This window comes from Orcinus orca, chromosome 18, assembly GCF_937001465.1.
Source record: "Orcinus orca chromosome 18, mOrcOrc1.1, whole genome shotgun sequence".
NCBI classification, from domain to species: Eukaryota; Metazoa; Chordata; class Mammalia; order Artiodactyla; family Delphinidae; genus Orcinus; species Orcinus orca.
In genome coordinates, this window is record NC_064576.1 from 54,073,988 (window position 1) to 54,097,194 (window position 23,207).

The 23,207-nt window shown below is 39.9% G+C and overlaps 1 protein-coding gene across 2 annotated transcripts in view; it reads right to left on the reverse strand.

The window, feature by feature from the left end:
* VWA8 (von Willebrand factor A domain containing 8) overlaps positions 1 to 23,207 on the reverse strand; it is a 368,625-nt gene that overhangs the window by 232,956 nt on the left and 112,462 nt on the right. For both annotated transcript variants that reach the window (XM_033436725.2, XM_004274556.3), the window contains exons 14-15: positions 22,377 to 22,490; positions 135 to 303 (exon numbers count right to left, since the gene is read on the reverse strand). In XM_033436725.2, the coding sequence (XP_033292616.1) occupies positions 135 to 303; positions 22,377 to 22,490 (283 nt within the window). The remainder of the gene's footprint in view (positions 1 to 134; positions 304 to 22,376; positions 22,491 to 23,207) is intronic.

The window sequence follows — 23,207 nt, forward strand, 5'->3', positions numbered from 1 at the left end:
CCATTTTATGAGGAAATCTGGAAATTAACAGTGAGAAAAAGCCCAAAATATCCAACTCTTCTCAAGCAGGTGTCACAAAGACCTTAAAAAGAGAACAGCTGAAGGCAACAGGCTAGAGCTGGCCTCACTCTTACCATTTCCTTAATCACTTGGATTTCTTCACTTTTGACAAGTGGTTTCATGTAATGGAAAAAGAACATGGTTAAGAATTCTGGTCCCAGCCACTGCTGTGCCGTGCTTCCAGTAACAGGGGGTTCTGCTAAGGCAATGATTCTGAAGGAGGGGTGGACAGGAAAAATCGATCTAAAAGGAAAAAAAAATTTTCAAAACATAACCTTTTATGTTAGAAATTAGGACATGGTAGCTAAAGCCTAGCCAATAATAAGGCTGTACTACAGTTAAAGCTATTATCCAAAGAACAAGCTTTGAAAAAACAAGTCAGGGCACTCTAAAAACCTAAGATTAAAACAAAAGAAGAATCACCAACCATTAATATTTATGATGTACCACATCCACTGATGAAACTCCATCCCTGGTACAAAGCACCGTTTTGGATACGTTGTTATACTTACGATAAATTTTCTCCATAGTCCCTTGAAACATAACCCCAAACAGTCCATATTCATTTCATAGGTCCCCTGTGTTTATTCAAAATCTCCTGTCTTGCAAGGAACCCACTCTATGTCAACCATAGAAATACCAAGAAGTATGATTCAGGATAAGAAGACTTTTTATAATATAGAAATTTTAAGGAGCATACGGGATTGGATTAAAATTAAACTTTGGATTGGCAATAAGAATACTTAGGTCTTAAAAAGGTAGAGAAAAGTGAACTTCTATATAACTCACTCTTTTGTCATTTTATAGGAAACAATATGATTTTTAAAGTAATCTCTTTGATAAATCTCTGCTAGGGAATCTGAAGATGTAAATATTCTAGGACACACAGAGGAATAAAATAAGACTTCCCATGCTTTGTGAAATGACTTGAGTAGTTTTTGAAGAAGGAGCTAGAAACCCTTTATCATGATCTAATCATGAGTAATATCCTCAGTTCTTATCAATTTTCAAAATTGCAGTGCAAATAGACTTTTTGAGGGTTATATCATCCTTGCTGAGAAAGGAGAGGTGAAACTCAAACACTTGTGAAGATCTTCAGAAAAACCAAAATAAAGGGACCTAAATGGCGTTTCTTCATTGCCATTAACTATCGTGGTAGAACTCAAGTTATGTGATTGGGCAGTGAAAATATCAGGAGATAGGACATGTGTAGAAAGAATCAAATAAATACTCTGAAGATTTCAGATAAGAAAAAGTCCTCCCAATAGAAAAGGTAGGTCCACTGAGTCCCTGACTGCATGATCTGTAATCTTAGGGGGTGACAGCATAATTTGTAAGTCAGGGAAAAGCAATTTTTAGAAATGGTCATATGAAAAGTCTGGATGAATTCCTAAAAGCTACCAAATACCATTTCATTTCTCTGGGTAGGAAAAAAAAAAAAAAGACTTCCCCAAACATGGCATGGGGATGATCTGTTCAAAGGAGTTGTTCTAGGAAAAGAGGAAAGGATAACGACACAGATAATGCCTGAAAGTCCTGAGGATAACACGATCACTCATGATTGCTAGTAATTAGACAGTCACCTAACAGAACCTGGACAGAGAAAATTCTATGATCTGAAAGCTAAAAGGAAAGGTTATTCCATTTTCCACTTCTGCTAAGTGATTTGCTATAATCCAGAAAAGTCTGCTTCATGGCCCAGCAACAGATGTTGGATTCATCCTTGATCCTCCTCTCTCCTAGCTGGGACAAAAGAAGGTGGCAGAGACAGAGCCTGCTTATTTGTGCTTTGTTCAAAAGTAAAGCTGCAAATTTTTTACTCAAGACAGTGAGGGATACTAAATTAGGGAATAAACAAAGCCAAAATCCAATAAGCAAGCCAAAAGAGGAAGTCCAATTTACACCTTAAACCAATAGGTCAGGAAAAGGTACCATAGCTGAGCTGTAAATTCAGGCCTAGAAGAACAATTAACATGAAAGCAAGCTAGGTGGTTTTAACTAATATAGGGGGATGGTTATTGCTTATGACATGCATTGTCTGTGGCTTGCTTTCTAGTACTGACTCTAGCAGGGTACCCAAATGAGCTGGATAAAATTAAAGGGGAAAGGGGCTTCCCTGGTGGCGCAGTGGTTGAGAGTACGCCTGCCGATGCAGGGGACACAGGTTCGTGCCCCGGTCCGGGATGATCCCACATGCCGCAGAGCGGCTGGGCCCGTGAGCCACGGCCGCTGAGCCTGCGCATCCGGAGCCTGTGCTCCGCAACGGGAGAGGCCACAACAGTGAGAGGTCCGCGTACCGCAGGAAAAAAAAAAAAAAAAATTAAAGGGGGCAGTTTGTTAGACAGCTGATGTTGACAGGCAGAGAAGTGTATGCTGACAATAAAAACAGCCATCAAAGTACTGAATAACAGGATGAGAAGGATCTTTTTGTTTGTTAGGATCTCCGCAAAGGCTTCCTTACATATAAATAGGTCATAATGGAAAGTCATTTCCTAATGAAGCTAGGTTCTCCAAGCCTGAAAGTTAGAGGAGAGCAGAGTACGCCTGAGGATCAGCCATGTACTTTCAGGTGATCTGACATATTGGTGGGTAACACAAAGGCTGAAGCAGTGGTAAATAACTGAGAATTAGGAAATAGCACTATGAAAAGTTAAAATCAAGGTTAACTTCAATTTTACTAGAATTTAACAACAAATAAATGAAACTAAAGATATGGATTAACTTCAGATAAACAGATATTATTTCATAAAGATTAAAAAATTTTAAAGCAAAAGATCTTTTACAAAGACTTAAAAAATTAAAATACTGCGGTCAATATGTTTCTTTGGGGGCATAGGTTTTTAGAGAGTAAAGTACTTTCCAATGCTTCTCAGCAACAAAAAGGAATGAATTACTGATATACATAACAACATGGAATACCTCAAAATAATGTTGAGTGAAAGAAGGCAGGTCCAAAAGAGTAATAAGTGTGTGATTTCATTTATATAAATCTCTAGAAAATACAAGTTATATAGCATAACAGGAAGCAGATTCCTAGGGGTAGAAGAGGAGGGTGAGAAGGGGAGAGAGAGAGGGATTACAAAGGGGACCAAGGACACTTTGGGGATCGTAGATGTAGTCATTATATTGATTGTGGTGATGGTTTCATAGGTGTATAAAAAAAGCCAAAAATTATCAAACCGTATCCTTTAAATATGCAGTTTTTTAATAAGTCAATTATACCTCAACAGAGCTTTAATAAAACAAAAAATTCAATAAATTTCTATATTTTGAAGGAAATTATATGCTACATTTTTGTCAAATGTGTTTATTAAGGAACTTGAAATAATAATATAGAAGGTTTTTATAAAGATATTAATCATGAACTGGAAGAGGATTTTGTAACTGGCCTTCCACACTATAATACTAATGTTCCAACTCAGAACCTGGAGGTTATGCAGTCCTGTACACAGTCCATATTTCTCCTTTTTTGCAATGTAGCAAACTGCATGGACACACCTAACACATCTTTATACCACACAGTGTCTAGTGTGATGAAAGACAGATGAGAGATAGATAGATGGATGGATAGATAGATAGATAGATAGATAAATGTATTGCTGCTGTTAATAACCACCACTGCAAGGAAATTTCTGAAGACCTTTGGTGGCAAGGACAAAACAAAGATAAGTGATAAGAACTGAGAATAATGGTTTCCCCTTCAAAAGCAGAGCAGCTAGTCTAAATCTGGTCTTGAATGAATTTTTGAGAGAAGGTTCATTCTTGTATCAAATATGTGACACATTTGTGTATAAAAAAGACATAAGCAATACACACAATAATAAGTAATGAGATCCTTCAAAGGCACAGAGCTTAGAACTTTCCCTTGACCGTAAAATGTTTAGCATTATTTTTCAAAATCAGAATTTGCATACAGCGCTTTGTTTTGAAATCAAACACAAAGACTTGGGCATAAAACCCTAGATCTACCTTGAATTTTGTTAAAAATTTATACAGCCTAATTTTCTAGCAAAGAGATCCTGAGGTTTCTGGGGGAGGTAGGAGAGTACCTACCTCGAATGCTTGAATCGTAACTATCTTCAAACATGAGTAAGAGTAAAAGGGTCCAGGGAATGTAACGGATTGAGGATTGTGCCCAATGTCCACTTACCGTTCACAACTGATTAATAAAAACTGGGAGATTATAAACTGTTTTCAATGTTTAATCACAATCAATAAAAATATTCAATAAAAATGCAAAAACATTAGAGCATATATAATTACAACTGAGACTAGGCCCCTAATCTTTATTTCTTCCCTGAGATAACCAGAGGCCTTATTTTTGGTAAAATAAACTATTAGCAATTCATAGAAACTCTCACCCCCCTCATCTAGGCTCTGACCAACAGCAGGAAGGGACACATTTAGCAGCCTATAGTATTATACTCCCCCTTTCCCCAAAGAAGTCTTCTCATCAAAGTAAGTAGTTCTACTTCGGTCCTTATTTCCTGTGAGAAATGCAGGCATGGTGTCTGGTGTGCGTGGCCATCATGTTATTTCTAACGACCACGTCCACAGTATTCCTGGCGTCTTGCAACAGAAGAAGGAACGTCTCTAACATTTCTTAAGCTATTTCTTTTTTTTTTAATTTTTATTTATTTATTTATTAATTTTGGCTGTGTTGGGTCTTCGTTTCTGTGCGAGGGCTTTCTCTAGTTGCGGCGAGCGGGGGCCGCTCTTCATCGCGGTGTGCGGGCCTCTCACTATCGCGGCCTCTCCCGTTGTGGAGCACAGGCTCCAGATGCGCAGGCTCAGTAGCTGTGGCTCACGGGCCTAGTTGCTCCGCGGCATGTGGGATCTTCCCGGACCGAGGCACGAACCCACGTCCCCTGCATCGGCAGGCGGACTCTCAATCACTGCGCCACCAGGGAAGCCCTTCTTAAGCTATTTCTAAGGGAACATTAGCTATGTCATTACCTGCAAAGAATACTAAGGAAACGATCAAGGTATATGATTTTGGTGAAGGGTTAGACCCCAATTAAGGTAAGCAAAGGAGTCAAATATAATTGTATAGAAACTGGGTTTCATACTATGAAGCTGAAAGGCTTGGTAGCTCACTGCTAGTAGATGTTAATTATGAGACCCCATGTTATCAGATTTGTCATTAAAAGCCAAAGTATTACTAATTAGTAGGTTCATAAAAGGAAACATTGCTAGCTCAGAAAGTTATCTAAAACTGGATTAATAGAATTACTTTACCTTGAGTTTTCTAGAATTTATTCTAGGTTAAGATTTATTTATTTTTCAAAAACATTTACTAAGTGACCTACTACGTATCAGGTATTGTGACACTCGAAACAACGAGGTGAAGTATAGAGCAAAACAGAGTCTGGACAACATTAAAGTCCTAGGTTCCAGTTATTTCCTGAGGCCCAAGAGCATCCTTTCCCTTCCTTTGAACATGTGAGATACCCCCAAATTCCTTTTTGCAAGAATTTAAAGTTTTACTTTTGTTGCTCTTACTTGTAGCTACAGGATTCCTGCCAAACACAAATATGACAATTGTTCCTATCTAAAAGCCAAAAGTATCTAAATTTATCAAACTGGGTCTAGAGGCAAAGAAGCTTAATTCTGATTTCCTTTCATTCTACCTTTGATATTTTTTCTATCTCAAAATTCCCCACAAAGAAACAAAGCATTAATAGCTGAGTTTACTTAAAGATGAAGACAAATAATGATCACTTTGCTGAACTTCAGTTCTGTGCTTAGGTACAGAATAAAAGGATAGGAGACTTGGGTTATGAGTTTCTAATTTATACTTCAAATACTAATGCCAAGAGTGACATATTAGATATGGACACAATACAGGATCAACTCAGCTAGGTAATGGGTCATATAAGAACAACTCATGAAAAAAATTAATTTTCTCACAGGGTACAAATTTCCCAGTTTTTATGCTATGCTACGTCCTTTTAGTCAAGCTGCCTGCTCTCTACCCAAAGAACACAGCCTTGAAAGATATAGTCCAGTGGTTTAAAGGAAGAATCTAACCTTTTCAACCCTAAAAGAGCACATATTTATTCTCAGAAAGACAAAAATGGGCAACAAAATTAAAGCAAGGTTAACCAGGAAAAGGTAAAGAAATTTACTAACAAGCCACATCATCGGAATGAGGCAGATTCTGTCATATGACTGTGTAACAATAAAATAGAGAAAAACTGTTTACCATCATAAGAAAATAGTGTTTCTCAGGTTAAAAAAAGGGGGAGTGCTGATAAGGAAAGCAATTAGGCTTTCAACTGGGAGAGAGATTTCAGACAGAGAGGAGAATCCATTTTTAGACATCGCACCTCTGAAAAGTCAATAAAGTCCTGACAAATTGACAGAACGTAAGAGAAAAAAGAAGGTCAGTCCAGGAGGTTCAATATCTAACTGATGAAAATTGCAGAAAGAAAGACCAGAGGAAATGGAGGACTGGTAGTGGAGAGAGATCTAGGATGACATGTACGCTACACATATGGAGAGCAACAAATCCAGAGTAGGGCTAGTGAGAACATACCATGGAGAAAGATGAAATGGACAGAAGATGAAACCGACAGAATACCTGATGTGCCTGAATGTGCCGAGACGAGATTTAGACAACAGAGGAAGTGTCTGGGATGAAAAAGTGATACACAAAAAATAAGGTTGGGAAGAGGAGATCAAGGTGGCAGAGTAGGAGGAAGCTGAGCTCACCTCCCCCACAAACACGTCAAAAATACATCTACAGGGCTTCCCTGGTGGTGCAGTGGTTAAGAGTCTGCCTGCCGATGCAGGAGACACGGGTTCATGACCCGGTCCGGGAAGATTCCACATGCTGCGGAACGGCTGGGCCCATGAGCCATGGCCACTGAGCCTGCGCGTCCAGAGCCTGTGCTCCGCAACGGGAGAGGCCACAATAGTGAGAGGCCCGCATACCGCAAAAAAAAAAAAAAAAAAAAAAATACATCTACTGGTGGAGCAATTCTCACTGAAAACAAACTGGAGACAGGCAGAAAGACTCTTGTACCCCCAAGGGAAAGATCCACACAGAGTTGGGTAGAAGGGAAGAGAAGCGATCAGCTTGGGACCTATGCCCCTGAGAGGGGACACAGAGAGGAGGGGGATAACACAGGCTCAGAGATCCTCCCTGGGGAGTGAGCAGTTCGAAACATATATTAGGCACCTCAGTCCTGGGGTCTGACTCTGGGAAGACAAGTCCGCCTAGCTGGCTTGCAAACCAGTGGGACTTACAGGAGGGCTCTAAGAAACCTAGACCTGCTTGTGAAGAAGGCAAACTCACTTGCTGACTCCTGGAAGCAAGGTGGAGGAAGCAGATTGAAACTGCCTGGGGTTCTAGTTGGCTTCCAGAGACCAGCCCAGAGCCCAGCCCAGCCAGCACTAGGCACCCGCTCCAGCCCCTCTAGCTCTAGCTCCACACTAGGGAGAAGCCTGCCTTTGCAGAGCAGAGTGCTTAGCTGCGGGGGATGGAGCTGGCTCAGATCCAGCACGACATCTGAATGGGGTGAGGGTGGCCATTACTGGTGTTCGTGGAGGTGCCACATCAGGAGCAGTCTAAAGATCTGACTGGTGGGCTGGGACCTCCCCAGCCCACGTCCCAGCCCACATCCCAGCCCACACCAAGGGTATGCCCTGGCCCCTCTTGCTCCGGCGCTGCTCCTCTCTAGGGCAAAGATGCTGTTGCTGGGAGTGGGGGAGGGAGCACACTTAGAGGGAATGGAACGAGCTCAGACCAGACCCTCAGGGCTTCTGCTCCACCACGTTGGGACCCAACCCTGACTCCAGTAGGGCGATGACAGTCACATAGAACAGGAGAAGTCCTGGGCCACACCTGGCTCTGGCTCTAGCCCCTCCATCTCCAGCCCCATCACCTGAAAAGGTGATGGCTGCCAGCACACCCTAGGAAAAGATGTGACCCACGCTCACTTCCTATTCACCTCTCCCACCAAATCCACTGGGAACTGCATAGGGATGCTCCCACACAAGGGCACTCCTTCGAGAATGGGATAGGTAACTGTTTTACCTAATTTCATAGTGACAGAGAAAGTTAAGTAAAATGAGAAGACAGAGTAATTTGTACCAAATGAAAGAATAAGGAAAAAAACCTGAAAAAACAACTAATGAACCAGAAATTAAAAATTTACCATATAAAGAGTTCAAAGCATTAGCAATAAGAATGTTAACTGAACTAAGCAAAAGAATAGATGAACACAGTAATGATTTTAGTAAGGAATTGGAAAATATAAAAAAACCAATCAGAGCTGAAGAATGCAATAGCTGAAATGAAAAATACACTAGAAGGAATTAATGGCAGACTATGTGATACAGAAGAATGCATAAGTGATCTTAAAGACAGAATAACGGAAATCACGCAATCAGAGAAACAAAAATTTAAAAAAATTTAAATAAGAATAGTTTAAGGGACCTCTTGGACAACGTCAACTATACTAATATTCATATTATGGGCAACCCAGAAGAAGAAGAGAGAGAAAAGGGTGAAAAATGTATTTGATAAAATTATGGCTGAAAAATTCCTGAACCTGAAGAAGGAAACAGACATCCAGGTATAGGAAGCCTAGAGAGTCCCAAACAAGATGAACCCCAAAAGACTCACATCCAGACATATCATAATTAAAATTCCAAAAGTTAAAGACAGAATTATAAACTCAGCAAGAGAAAAAGAGTCACATATAAGGGAACCCCCCTACGGCTATCACGAGATTTTTCTGTAGAAACTTTGCAGACAAGAAGGGAGTGGCGGGAGAGACCTTCAAGATGGCAGAGGAGTAAGACTTGGAGATCATCTTCCTCCCCACAATTACATCAGAAATACAGCTACATGTGGAACAACTCCTACAGAACACCTACTGAACGCTGGCAGAAGACCTCAGACCTCCCAAAAGGCAAGAAACTCCCCCATGTACCTGTGTAGGGCAAAAGAAAAAAAAAAAAAGAGAGAGACAAAAGAATAGGGACAGGACCTGCACCTCTGGGAGGGAGCTGTGAAAGAGGAAAGGTTTCTACACACTAGGAAGCCCCTTCACTGGCGGAGATGGAGGGGTGGCGGGGGGGAAGCTTCGGAGCCACGGAGGAGAGCGCAGCAACAGGGGTGCAGAGGGCAAAACGGAGAGATTCCCGCACAGAGGATCGGTGGCGACCAGCACTCACCAGCCCAAGAGGTTTCTCTGCTCACCCGCCGGGACAGGAAGGGGCTGGGAGCTGAGGCTCGGGCTTCGGAAGTCAGATCCCAGGAAGAGGACTGGGGTTGGCTGCGTGAACACAGCCTGAAGGGAGCTAGTGCACCACAGCTAGCCGGGAGGGAGTCTGGGAAAAAGTCTGGAACTGCCTAAGAGGCAAGAGACCACTGTTTCAGGGTGCGCGAGAAGAGGGGATTCAGAGCACCTAATAAACGAGCTCCAGAGATGGGCGCAAGCCACGGCTATCAACGTAGACACCAGAGACGGGCGTGAGATGCTAATGCTGCTGCTGCAGCCACCAAGAATCCTGTGTGCAAGCACAGGTCACTGTCCACACCTCAGCACGTGGGAGCCTGTGCAACCCACCACTGCCAGGGTCCCGTGATCCAGGAACAACTTCCCCAGGAGAACGCACGGCGCCTCAGGCTGGTGCAATGTCAAGCCGGCCTCTGCCGCCGCAGGCTCGCCCTGCGTGCTATACCCCTACCTCCCCAAGGCCTGAGTGAGCCAGAGAACCCTAATCAGCTACTCCTTTAACCCTGTCTGTCTGGGTGGAAACCTCAACATAATGAAGGCGATACATGACAATCCCACAGCCAACATCATTCTCAATGGTAAAAAACTGAAACCATTTCCTCTAAGATCAGGAAGAAGACAAGGTTGTCTACTCTCACCACTATCATTCAACATAGTTTTGGAAATTATAGCAACAGCAATCAGAGAAGGAAAAGAAATAAAAAGAATCCAAATCAGAAAACAAGAAGTAAAGCTGTCACTGTTTACAGACGACATGATACTATACATAGGGAATCCTAAAGATGCTACCAGAAAACTACAGCTAATCAATGAATTTGGTAAAGTAGCAGGATACAAAATTAATGCACAGAAATGTCTTGCATTACTATACACTAGTGATGATAAATCTGAAAGAGAAATTAAGGAAACAATCCCATTCACCATTGCAACAAAAAGAATAAAATACCTAGGAATAAACTTACCTATTGAGACAAAACACCCATACTCAGAAAACTATCACACTGATGAAAGAAATCAAAGATGACACAAACAGATGAAGAGATATACCATTTTCTTGGATTGGAAGAATCAACATTGTGAAAATGACTATACTACCCAATGCAATCTACAGATTCAATGCAATCCCTATCAAACTACCAGTGGCATTTTTCAGAGAACTAAAACAATAAATTTGACAACTTGTATGGAAACACAAAAGACCCCAAATAGCCAAAGAAATCTTGAAAAAGAAAAATGCAGCTGGAGGAATCAGGCTCCTGGACTTCAGACTATACTACAAAGCTACAGTAATCAAGACGGAATGGTACCAGCACAAAAACAGAAATATAGGTCAATGGAACAGGATAGAAAGCCCAGAGATAAACCCACGCACATATGGTCACCTTATCTTTGATAAAGGAGGAAAGAATATACAGTGGAGAAAAGACAGCCTCTTCAATAAGTGCTGCTGGGAAAACTGGACAGCTACATGTAAAAGAATGAAATTAGAACACTCCCTAACACCATACACAAAAATAAACTCAAAATGTATTAAAGACCTAAATGTAAGGCCAGACACTATTAACCTTGTAGAGGAAAACATAGGCAGAACACTCTATGACATAAATCACAGCAAGATCCTTTTTGACCCACCTCCTAGAGAAATGGAAACTAAAAACAAAAATAAACAAATGGGACCTAATGAAACTTAACAGCTTTTTCACAGCAAAGGAAACTATAACCAAGAAGAAAAGACAATCCTCAGAATGGCAGAAAATACTTGCAAATGAAGCAACTGAAAAAGGATTAATCTCCAAAATTTACAAGCAGCTCACGCAGCTCAATATCAAAAAACAAACAACCCAATCCAAAAATGGGCAGAAGACCTAAATAGACATTTCTCCAAAGAAGATATAGATTGCCAGGAACACAGGAAAGGATGCTCAACATCACTATCATTAGAGAAATGCAAATCAAAACTACAGTGAGGGGTTTCCCTGGTGGCACAGTGGTTGGGAGTCCGCCTGCTGATGCAGGGGACAGGGGTTCGTGCCCCGGTCCGGGAGGATCCCGCATGCCGCGGAGCGGCTGTGCCCGTGAGCCATGGCCGCTGGGCCTGCGCGTCTGGAGCCTGTTGCTCCGCAGCGGGAGAGGCCACAGCGGTGGGAGGCCCACGTACTGCAAAAACAACAACAACAACAAAAACTACAGTGAGGTATCACTTCACACCAGTCAGAATGGCCATCATCAAAAAAATCTACAAACAATAAATGCTGGAGAGGGAGGGTGTGGATAAAAGGGAACCCTCTTGCACTGTTGGTGGGAATGAAAATTGATACAGCTACTATGGAGAACAGTATGGAGGTTCCTTAAAAAACTAAAAATAGGACTACTGTATGTCCCAGCAATCCCACTACTGGGCATATACCCTGAGAAAACCATATTTCAAAAAGAGTCATGTTCCCCAATGTTCACTGCAGCTCTATTTACAATAGCCAGGACATGGAAGCAGCCTAAGTGTCCATCAACAGATGAATGGATAAAGAAGATGTGGCACATATATACAATGGAATATTACTCAGCCATAAAAAGAAATGAAATTGAGTTATATATGATGAGGTGGATGGACCTAGAGTCTGTCATACAGAGTGAAGTAAGTCAGAAAGAGAAAAGCAAATACCGTATGCTAGCACATATATATGGAATGTAAAAAAAAAAAAAAATTGTCATGAAGAACCTAGGGGCAAGACGGGAATAAAGACACAGACCTACTAGAGAATGGACTCGGTGATACGGGGTGGGGTAAGGGGAAGCTGGGACAAAGTGAGAGAGTGGCATGGACATATATACACTACCTAATGTAAAATAGATAGCTAGTGGGAAGCAGCCGCACAGCACAGGGAGATCAGCACGGTGCTTTGTGACCACCTAGAGGGGTGGGATAGGGAGGGTGGGAGGGAGGGAGATGCAAGAGGGAGAGATATGGGGACATATGTATATGTATAACGGATTCACTTTGTTATAAACAGAAACTAACACACCATTGTAAAGCAATTATACTCCAATAAAGATGTTAAAAAAAATTAGTCTGCAAAACAAGTTGGTGAAAGGTAACAATAATACATAATTATAACAACAACAACAAAAAAGAATGAAATACTGCCATTTGCAGCAACGTAAATGAACCTAGAGAATATTATGCTAAGTGAAATAAGTCAGGCAAAGAAAGACAAATACTGTATGTTTTCACTTATATATGGAATCTAAAAAAACCCCAAAAATACAAAATAAAAAAACCAAACAAATAAACAAAAACAGACTCACAGACAGAGATGAAACTGTTGGTTACCAGTGGGCAGAGGTAGCGGGGAGGAGCAAGACGGGGATAGAAGATTAAGATGTACAAACTACTATGTATAAAATAAAATATAAGGATATATTGTACAGCACAGGCAATATAGCCAACAATTTATAATAACTTGGAATGGAGTATAATCTATAAAAATATTGAATTACTATGCTGTACACCTGAAACTAAAATTGTAAATCAACTATATTTCAATAAACACACACACACACACACACACACACACACACACACACACACAAAGTACCTGTATGATAGCTGAATACTTACTAGTTGTCTTAAAAAAAAAAATTCAAGCTCTTTGTTTCCTGGTGCGTGAGGAGAGGGGATTAAGAGCGCTGCTTAAAGGAGCTCCAGAGACGGGCGCGAGCCGCGGCTAACAGCGCGGACCCCAGAGACAGGCATGAGACACTAAGGCTGCCGCTGCCGCCACCAAGAAGGCTATGTGCGCGCACAGGTCACTCTCCACACCTCCCTTCCAGGGAGCCTGTGCAGCCCGCCACTGCCAGGGTCCCGGGATCCAGGTACAACTTCCCCGGGAGAACGCACGGCGGGCCTCAGGCTGGTGCAACGTCGTGCTGGCCTCTGCTGCCGCAGGCTCGCCCCGCACTCCGTGCCCCTCCCTCCCCCTGGCCTGACTGAGCCGGAGTCCCCGAATCAGCGGCTCCTTTAACCCCGTCCTGTCTGAGCGAAAAACAGACGCCCTCCAGCGACCTACACGCAGAGGTGGGGCCAACTCCAAAGCTGAACCCCAGGAGCTGTATGAACAAAGAAGAGAAAGGGAAATCTCTCCCAGCAGCCTCAGGAGCAGCGGATTAAATCTCCACAATCAACTTGATGTACCCTGCATCTGTGGAATACCTGAATAGACAACGAATCATCCCAAATTGAGGAGGTGGACTTTGAGAGCAAGATTTATACTTTCTTCCCCTTTTCCTCTTTTTGTGAGTGTGTATCTGTATGCTTCTGTGTGAGATTTTGTCTGTATAGCTTTGCTTTCACCATTTGTCCTAGGGTTCTATCTGTCCATTTTTGTTTTTTTTTTTTATTTAAAAGAAATATTTTTTCTTAATAATTATTTTTTTATTTTAATAACTATTTTAGTTTACCTTACTTTATTTTATTTTCTTTTATCCTTTTTCTTTCTTTCTTTCTACTTTTACTCCCTTTTATTCTGAGCCATGTGGATGAAAGGCTCTTGGTGCTGCAGCCAGGAGTCAGTGCTTTGCCTCTGGGGTGGGAGAGCCAACTTCAGGACACTGGTCCACAAGAGACCTCCCAGCTCCACGTAATATCAAACAGCGAAAATCTCCCAGAGATCTCCATCTCACACCAACACCCAGCTTCACTCAACGACCAGCAAGCTACAGTGCTGGACACCCTATGGCAAACAACTAGCAAGACAGGAACACAACCCCACCCATTAGCAGAGAGGCTACCTAAAATCATAATAAGTCCACAGACACCCCAAAACACACCACCAGACGTGGACCTGCCCACCAGAAAGACAAGATCCAGCCTCATCCACCAGAACACAGGCACTAGTCCCCTCCACCAGGAAGCCTACACAACCCTCTGAACCAACTTTAGACACTGGGGACAGACACCAAAAACAACGGGAGCTACAAACGTGCAGCCTGCAAAAAGGAGACCCCAAACACAGTAAGATAAGCAAAATGAGAAGACAGAAAAACACACAGCAGATAAAGGAGCAAGATAAAAACCCACCAGACCTAACAAATGAAGAGGAAATAGGCAGTCTACCTGAAAAAGAATTCAGAATAATGATAGTAAAGATGATCCAAAATCCTGGAAATAGAATAGAGAAAATGCAAGAAACATTTAACAAGGACCTAGAGGAACTAAAGATGAAACAAGCAACGATGAACAACACAAAAATGAAATTAAAAATACTCTAGAAGGGATCAATAGCAGAATAACTGAGGCAGAAGAACGGATAAGTGACCTGGAAGATAAAATAGTGGAAATAACTACTGCAGAGCAGAATAAAGAAAAAAGAATGAAAAGAACTGAGGACAGTCTCAGAGACCTCTGGGACAACATTAAACACACCAACATTCGAATTACAGGGGTTCCAGAAAAGAAGAGAAAAAGAAAGGGACTGAGAAAATATTTGAAGAGATTATAATTGAAAACTTCCCTAATATGGGAAAGGAAATAGTTAATCAAGTCCAGGAAGCACAGAGAGTCCCATACAGGATAAATCCAACAAGAAACACTCCAAGACACATATTAATCAAGCTGTCAAAAATTAAATACAAAGAAAACATATTAAAAGCAGCAAGAGAAAAACAACAAATAGCACACAAGGGAATCCCCATAAGGTTAACAGCTGATCTTTCAGCAGAAACTCTGCAAGCCAGAAGGGACTGGCAGGACATATTTAAAGTGATGAAGGAGAAAACCCTACAACCAAGATTACTCTACCCAGCAAGAATCTCATTCAGATTTGATGGCGAAATTAAAATCTTTACAGACAAGCAAAAGCTGAGAGAGTTCAGAACCACCAAACCAGCTTTACAACAAATGCTAAAGGATCTTCTCTGGGCAAGAAACACAAGAGAAGGAAAAGAACTACAATAACAAACCCAAAACAATTAAGAAAATGGGAATAGGAACATACATATCGATAGTTACCTTAAATGTAAATGGATTAAATGCTCCCACCAAAAGACACAGAATGGCTGAATGGATACAGAAACAAGACCCATATATACGCTGTCTACAAGAGACCCACTTCAGACCAGAGACACATACAGACTGAAAGTGAGGGGATGGAAAAAGATATTCCATGCAAATGGAAACCAAAAGAAAGCCAGAGTAGCAATTCTCATATCAGACAAAATGACTTTAAAATAAAGACTATTAGAAGAGACAAAGATGGAAGCTACATAATGATCAAGGGATCGATCCAAGAAGAAGATAAAACAACTGTAAATATTTATGAACCCAACATAGGAGCACCTCAATACATAAGGCAAATACTAATAGCCATAAAAGGGGAAATCGACAGTAACACATTCATAGTAGGGGACTTTAACACCCCACTTTCACCAATGGACAGATCATCCAAAATGAAAATAAATAAGGAAACAAAGGGTTTAAATGACACATTAAACAAGATGGACTTAATTGATTTTTATAGGACATTCCATCCAAAAACAACAGAATACACTTTCTTCTCAAGTGCTCATGGAACATTCTCCAAGATACACCATATCTTGCGTCACAAATCAAGCCTTGGTAAATTTCAGAAAATTGAAATTGTATCAAGTATCTTTCTGACCACAAGGCTATGAGACTAGACATCAATTACATGAAAAATCTGTAAAAAATACAAACACATGGAGGCTAAACAACACACTACTAAATAACTAAGAGATCACTGAAGAAATCAAAGAAGAAATCAAAAAATACCTAGAAACAAATGACAATGAAAACATCATGACCCAAAACCTATGGGATGCAGCAAAAGCAGTTCCAAGAAGGAAGTTTATAGCAATACAATCCTACCTTAAGAAACAGGAAACATCTCGAAAAAACAACCTAACCTTGCACCTAAAACAACTAGAGAAAGAAGAAAAAAATACCCCAAAGTTAGCAGTAGGAAAGAAATCATAAAGATCAGATCAGAAATAAATGAAAAAGAAATGAAGGAAACGATAGCAAAGATCAATAAAGCTAAAAGCTGGTTCTTTGAGAAGATAAGTAAAATTGATAAAGCATTAGCCAGACACATCAAGAAAAAAGGGAGAAGACTCAAATCAATAGAATTAGAAATGAAAAAGGAGAAGTAACAACTGACACTGCAGATATACAAAAGATCATGAGAGATTACTACAAGCAACTCTATGCCAATAAAATGGACAACCTGGAAGAAATGGAAAAATTCTTAGAAATGCACAACCTGCCAAGACTGAATCAGGAAGAAATAGAAAATATGAATAGACCAACCACAAGCACTGAAATTGAAATGGTGAATAAAAATCTTCCAACAAACAAAAGACCAGAACCAGATGGCTTCACAGGCGAATTCTATCAAACATTTAGAGAAGAGCTAACACCTATCCTTCTCAAACTCTTCCAAAATACAGAAGAGGGAGGAACACTGCCAAACTCATTCTACGAGGCCACCATCACCCTGATAACAAAACTGGACAAAGATGTCACAAAGTAAGAAAACTACAGGCCAATATCACTGATGAACATAGATGCAAAAATCCTCAACAAAATACTAGCAAACAGAATCCAGCAGCACATTAAAAGGATCATACACCATGATCAAGTGGGGTATATTTCAGGAATGCAAGGATTCTTCAATATACGCAAATCAATCAATGTGATACACCATTTTAACAAATTGAAGGAGAAAAACCATATGGTCATCTCAATAGTTTCAGAGAAAGCGTTCGACAAAGTTCAACACGCATTTATGAAAAAAACCCTCCAGAAAGTAGGCATAGAGGGAACTTTCCTCAATATAATAAAGATCATATATGACAAACCCACAGCCAACATTGTCCTCAATGGTGAAAAACTGAAACCATTTCCACTAAGATCAGGAACAAGACAAGGTTGCCCACTCTCACCACTCTTATTCAACATAATTTTGGAAGTTTTAGCCACAGCAATCAGAGAAGAAAAGGAAATAAAAGGAATCCAAATTGGAAAAGATGTAAAGCTGTCACTGTTTGCAGATGACATGATACTATACACAAAGAATCCTAAAGATGCTACCAGAAAAATACCAGAGCTCATCAATGAATTTGGTAAAGTAGCAGGATACAAAGTAAATGGACAGAAATCTCTGGCATTCCTATACACTAATGATGAAAAATCTGAAAGTGAAATCAAGAAAACACTCCCACTTACCATTGCAACAAAAAGAATAAAATATCTAGGAATAAACCTACCTAAGGAGACAAAAGACATGTATGCAGAAAAATATAAGACACTGATGAAAGAAATTAAAGATGATACAAATAGATGGAGAGATATACCATGTTCTTGGATTGGAAGAATCAACATTGTGAAAATGACGATACTACCCAAAGCAATCTAGATTCAATGCAATCCCTATCAAACTACCAGTGGCATTTTTCACAGAACTAGAACAAAAAATTGCACAATTTGTATGGAAACACAAAAGACCCCGAATAGCCAAAGCAATCTTGAGAACGAAAAATGGAGCTGGAGGAATCAGGATCCCAGACTTCATACTATACTACAAAGCTACAGTAATCAAGACAGTATGGTACTGGCACAAAAACAGGAAGATAGATCAATGGAACAGTGTAGAAAGCCCAGAGATAAACACACGCACATATGGTCACTTTATCTTTGATAAAGAAGGCAGGAATGTACAGTGGAGAAAGGACGGCCTCTTCAATAAGTGGTGCTGGGAAACTGGACAGATACATGTAAAAGTATGAGATTAGATCACTCCCTAACACCATACACAAAAATAAGCTCAAAATGGATTAAAGACCTAAATGTAAGGCCAGAAACTATCAAACTCTTAGAGGAAAACATAGGCAGAACACTCTATGACATAAATCACCGCAAATTCCTTTTTGACACACCTCCTAGAGAAATGGAAATAAAAACAAAAATAAACAAATGGGACCTAATGAAACTTCAAAGCTTTTGCACAGCAAAGGAAACCATAAACAAGACCAAAAGACAACCCTCAGAATGGGAGAAAATATTTGCAAATGAAGCAACTGACAAAGGATTAATCTCCAAAATTTATAAGCAGCTCATGCAGCTCAATAACAAAAAAACAAACAACCCAATCCAAAAATGGGCAGAAGACCTAAATAGACATTTCCCCAAAGAAGATATACAGAGTGCCAACAAACACATGAAAGAATGCTCAACATCGTTAATCATTAGGGAAATGCAAATCAAAACTACAATGAGATATCATCTCACACCAGTCAGAATGGCCATCATCAAAAAATCTAGAAACAATAAATGCTGGAGAGGGTGTGGAGAAAAGGGAACACTCTTGCACTGCTGGTGGGAATGTGAATGTGAATTGGTACAGCCACTATGGAGAACAGTATGGAGGTTCCTTAAAAAACTACAAATATGACCCAGCAATCCCACTACTGGGCATATACCCTGAGAAAACCATAATTCAAAAAGAGTCATGTACCGAAATGTTTATTGCAGCTCTATTTACAATAGCCAGGAGTTGGAAACAACCTAAGTGTCCATCATCGGATGAATGGATAAAGAAGATGTGACACATATATACAATGGAATATTACTCAGGCATAAAAAGAAACGAAATTGAGCTATTTGTAATGAGGTGGATGGACCTAGAGTCTGTCATACAGAGTGAAGTAAGTCAGAAAGAGAAAGACAAATACCGTTCGCTACCACATATATATGGAATTTAAGGAAAAAATATGTCATGAAGAACCTAGGGGCAAGACGGGAATAAAGACACAGATCTACTAGAGAATGGACTTGAGGATATGGGGAGGGGGAAGGGTAAGCTGTGACAAAGTGAGAGAGTGGCATGGACATATATACACTACCAAACGTAAAACAGATAGCTAGTGGGAAGCACCCGCATAGCACAGGGAGATCAGCTAGGTGCTTTGTGACCACCTAGAGGGATGGGATAGGGAGGGTCGGAGGGAGGGAGACGCAAGAGGGAAGAGATATGGGAACATATGTATATGTATAACTGATTCACTTTGTTTAAAGCAGAAACTAACACACCATTGTAAAGCAATTATACTCCAATAAAGCTGTAAAAAAAAAATAAAAATTCAAGCCAATTTGTAAAGCTTGTTTTTTTGGTTCAAATAAAGTATAAACTACCTGTTTACATTTGCCAACTTTTTAAAGGACCTGGCTTCACTATAAATCTCTGTGAGGTAACAAGAAAAAAAGAAAAGCGGGTCACTTCCTCATCTGTGTTCCCACAACATTATGTAGAGATCTCTATTGTAACATTTAAAGGTTGCATTTTAATTGTTTATTTCTATATCTACCTCTCTTCATATGCAGGCAATTACTAACTTCAGGAAAAACAAAACGCATATAAGAAAAGAAAAACAACTGTAGTTTACTGAATGGTTCAGCTGTGTACAGTCCTTGTGCCATGATAATAATGCAAATACTGAATGAAGTTCTAAACAAAATGATTACCTAATATTTAGGAAAAATGGGAGATAGGAAGTATGTATGTGTAGTGGGCAGAGGAATGGTGAAAGAGAGCTAAACTGTAATTTTCCATAGTAGGAAATCAATAGACAATGCCTGACACTGAAAAGTGAATCAAAAAATGTCAATGAAAGTATATTGTTTAGTGATATGGAGGTAAATATCAAAAGAAACAGCTCAGAGTTGAAAGTGGTAGCCTCTGAGGAACAGGAAACAGGAAAGTGTCCCAGGACAGATAACAGAGAACTGGCATCTTTCATTAAAAGCCTTGAAAACTATCTGGATCAAATTTCAGGCATATTTAACAATTGTTTAAAAAAACAAAAACTCAAATTAAAATTTAAAAATAAGCGAAGGAAACTAAGCAGCACTCTGATCTGTCTCCACCTATTCAGAGTGACTTCTGAGACAGAACTGAGCTGGGTTTCTATTCATGGGAGTGATGAGAATCAGTAGCGATGAAGACAGGCCACTTCGAGAAGGAAGGACTACTAACCAGTCTGAGCCAAATCCTGAACGTGAAGCTAAGGGCCACTTTGTTCCTGAAAGTGTTTTCATTTGTAAAACTGCTTATGACCATTAGGGAGAACTTGGGTTCTTTTCATAGGAAACGGTTGTCATTTCCTGGACATTTGGCTAGAAGACACCGCTCCCTAAGCCCTAAGGGAAACCAATGGGCAGTCTTGCTGATAGTTAGTGCCCAATTACTTCGATTCATCTCCTTGAAAATACAACTGTTCCCTGATGCGTGATGTAAATAATGTGCAGTAGCTGAATGTTATAATTCCCAGGTATGATATGAGAGGAATCCTTATTATTTGCTTCCCTAAACACTCAACCAAACCACCTACTGGGGTAGAGGAATCTGATGATAGGCACCTCAGAAGCATAAATAGCTGTGTAATCAAGTGAATTTTTAAATAACTTATACAGAGATAGTAAGATTTAATATTTCCACTCTAGAAAAAAATTCCAAGGAAAGTTTTAAAAATTCTCCTTAAAACATAATCACAATAAGAAATATATGTAATTATCATTTGTAGGATTTTATTGTTTTAAATATGGCAGCAAGCCCTTTTGGGGAAGGGGGAGCTACAATCAAATAAGATTCAATTAAGTAAATAGGAATTCCCCAAAGTAACAATCTCTAATTACATGAAAATATCCATGGAAATGTGATGAGACAGAAAATTACTTATAATTGCTAAACCTCCTCTAAAGGAAAGTATAGTGTGCAGCTCAAAGAAATACTTTCTTTTTAACTTCTTAATTTGAAATTTTTCAAACCCATAGAAAATTTGAAAGAATAGAATATGAACACCCATATATCCTTCACCTAGATTTCACCAGTTGTTAAGATTTTACCACTTTGTGTTCTCACTCTCCTTGCTCTTTGTGGTGTGTGTATTTGTTACCATTCATCATGTCTTTTTTTTCCCTGAAACATTTGGAAGTAAGTTGTAGAAATCTTTTCATTTTATCCGTTAAATATTTCAGCATACAGCTCCTAGGAATAGAAATATTCTCCTTGCAAAAAAATCAATAGACAGAAACCTCAATTAAGTAGTCGGAAGGCCAGAAGTGGGAGCTCCCATGCCCTGTGACAGTAGCAGAGCCCAACAGGAAGAAGAAAAACTTCCTTTTCTTGCCTGGCAAGAGCTCAGCCAATGAGAGACTAGCAGGACTCAGCCAATGTAAAGCCACTACACTTTGAACTCTCAATTCCTCCAATGGATTCTTTGTTCACTATAGCTCTCCCGACTTCCGTTTTCCCTTTTAGAAGAGTCCTTCCTCCTCTTCTTGTTGCATAAGGACTTGCACGTGGCTTGCCATGGTTAGCGATCCTAAACTGCAGTTCTTTGTTGATCTTGAATAAACACATTTTTGCTGGAGAAACAATTCGAGTCTATTTGTTTTAGGTCAACCCCCTCATAAACACAGTACCATTATGGTACCTAAGAAAATTAATATTAATTCAATATCATTTACACTTTCTCAATTGTCCTAAAATGTCTTTTACAGCTGTTTTCATTTCATCTCCTGATCCAGGATCCAATCCAATCTCATACATTGAATTTGGTTGTTACAGCTCCAGAAGGAATGTTAAAATAAGGCACAAAGGGTAATCTTGCAACAGATGACAAACCCCAGAAATCACTGATCACTTCCCAGGATGGTAGGCCCAATTAACTGTGAGGCTCCCTTTTTGTTTTTTCTGAAGTGATACAAAGTTTGGGGCCAAAATTGAATTGCTCCAGACAGCAGAAGAGGGATTATCTTCTTAAAACTAATGCTCTTATAAAATGTTTAACCCCTTATGTAACATAAGGCTGAAAGTACAGAGTACATCTCGGATAGCAAACTCAAGCATTAAAAAGTGCCAAAACATGATCTTGTCTAGGACGCCAAATTATTAAGCTGTTCAAAGATATCTTGGATTCACCCTATGTTTAGAAGAATAATTTTTAAAAAGGTACACTTGACGATAAGAATAACAGTACTATACCCCAAATTACCTCTTCTGTAGCTGCTCATCAGACATTTGCAGCTCCTCCTTTAAACGCATATACCGGTCTTCTCTCAGCAGCCTAGAGCCATCATAGAGGCTTAGCTCTCGGTCATGGATCAATCTAATGGGATAGGGGAAGGTCAGCAAACAATCAGTTTTGAACACTGAAGTTATTAGAGGTAGCATCAGTCAGTTAATATTTTAGTCATATGTATTATTACTGGCAATTGAATCTAGCAATTTTGTTAAATGCACCTTTCGAAATTTTAAGTTGGCTAGTGCTGTTATACTTGGCAAAAACTGTTGGTTTCTGTACTGGAGGACAGTAGTCATGGTTACTAGATGTGAATAGGGAGGAGGAGGAGGAGGAGCTAGAAAGGGGAAGAAGGAAGGAAATGAAAAGAAACAGCTTATTGGTAAAGTAGCAGGATACAAAATTAATGCATAGAAATCTTGCATTCCTATACATTGATAATGAAAAATCTGAAAGAGAAATTAAGGAAACACTCCCATTTACCACTGCAACAAAAAGAATAAAATACCTAGGAATAAACCTACCTAAGGAGACAAAAGACCTGTATGCAGAAAACTACAAGATATTGATGAAAGAAATTAAAGATGATACCAACACATAGAGAGATATACCATGTTCTTGGATTGGAAGAATCAACATCTTGAAAATGACGATACTACCCAAAGCAATCTACAGATTCAATGCAATCCCTATCAAACTACCAGTGGCATTTTTCACAGAACTAGAACAAAAAATTGCACAATTTGCATGGAAACACAAAGGACCCAAAATAGCCAAAGCAATCTTGAGAAAGAAAAACAGAGC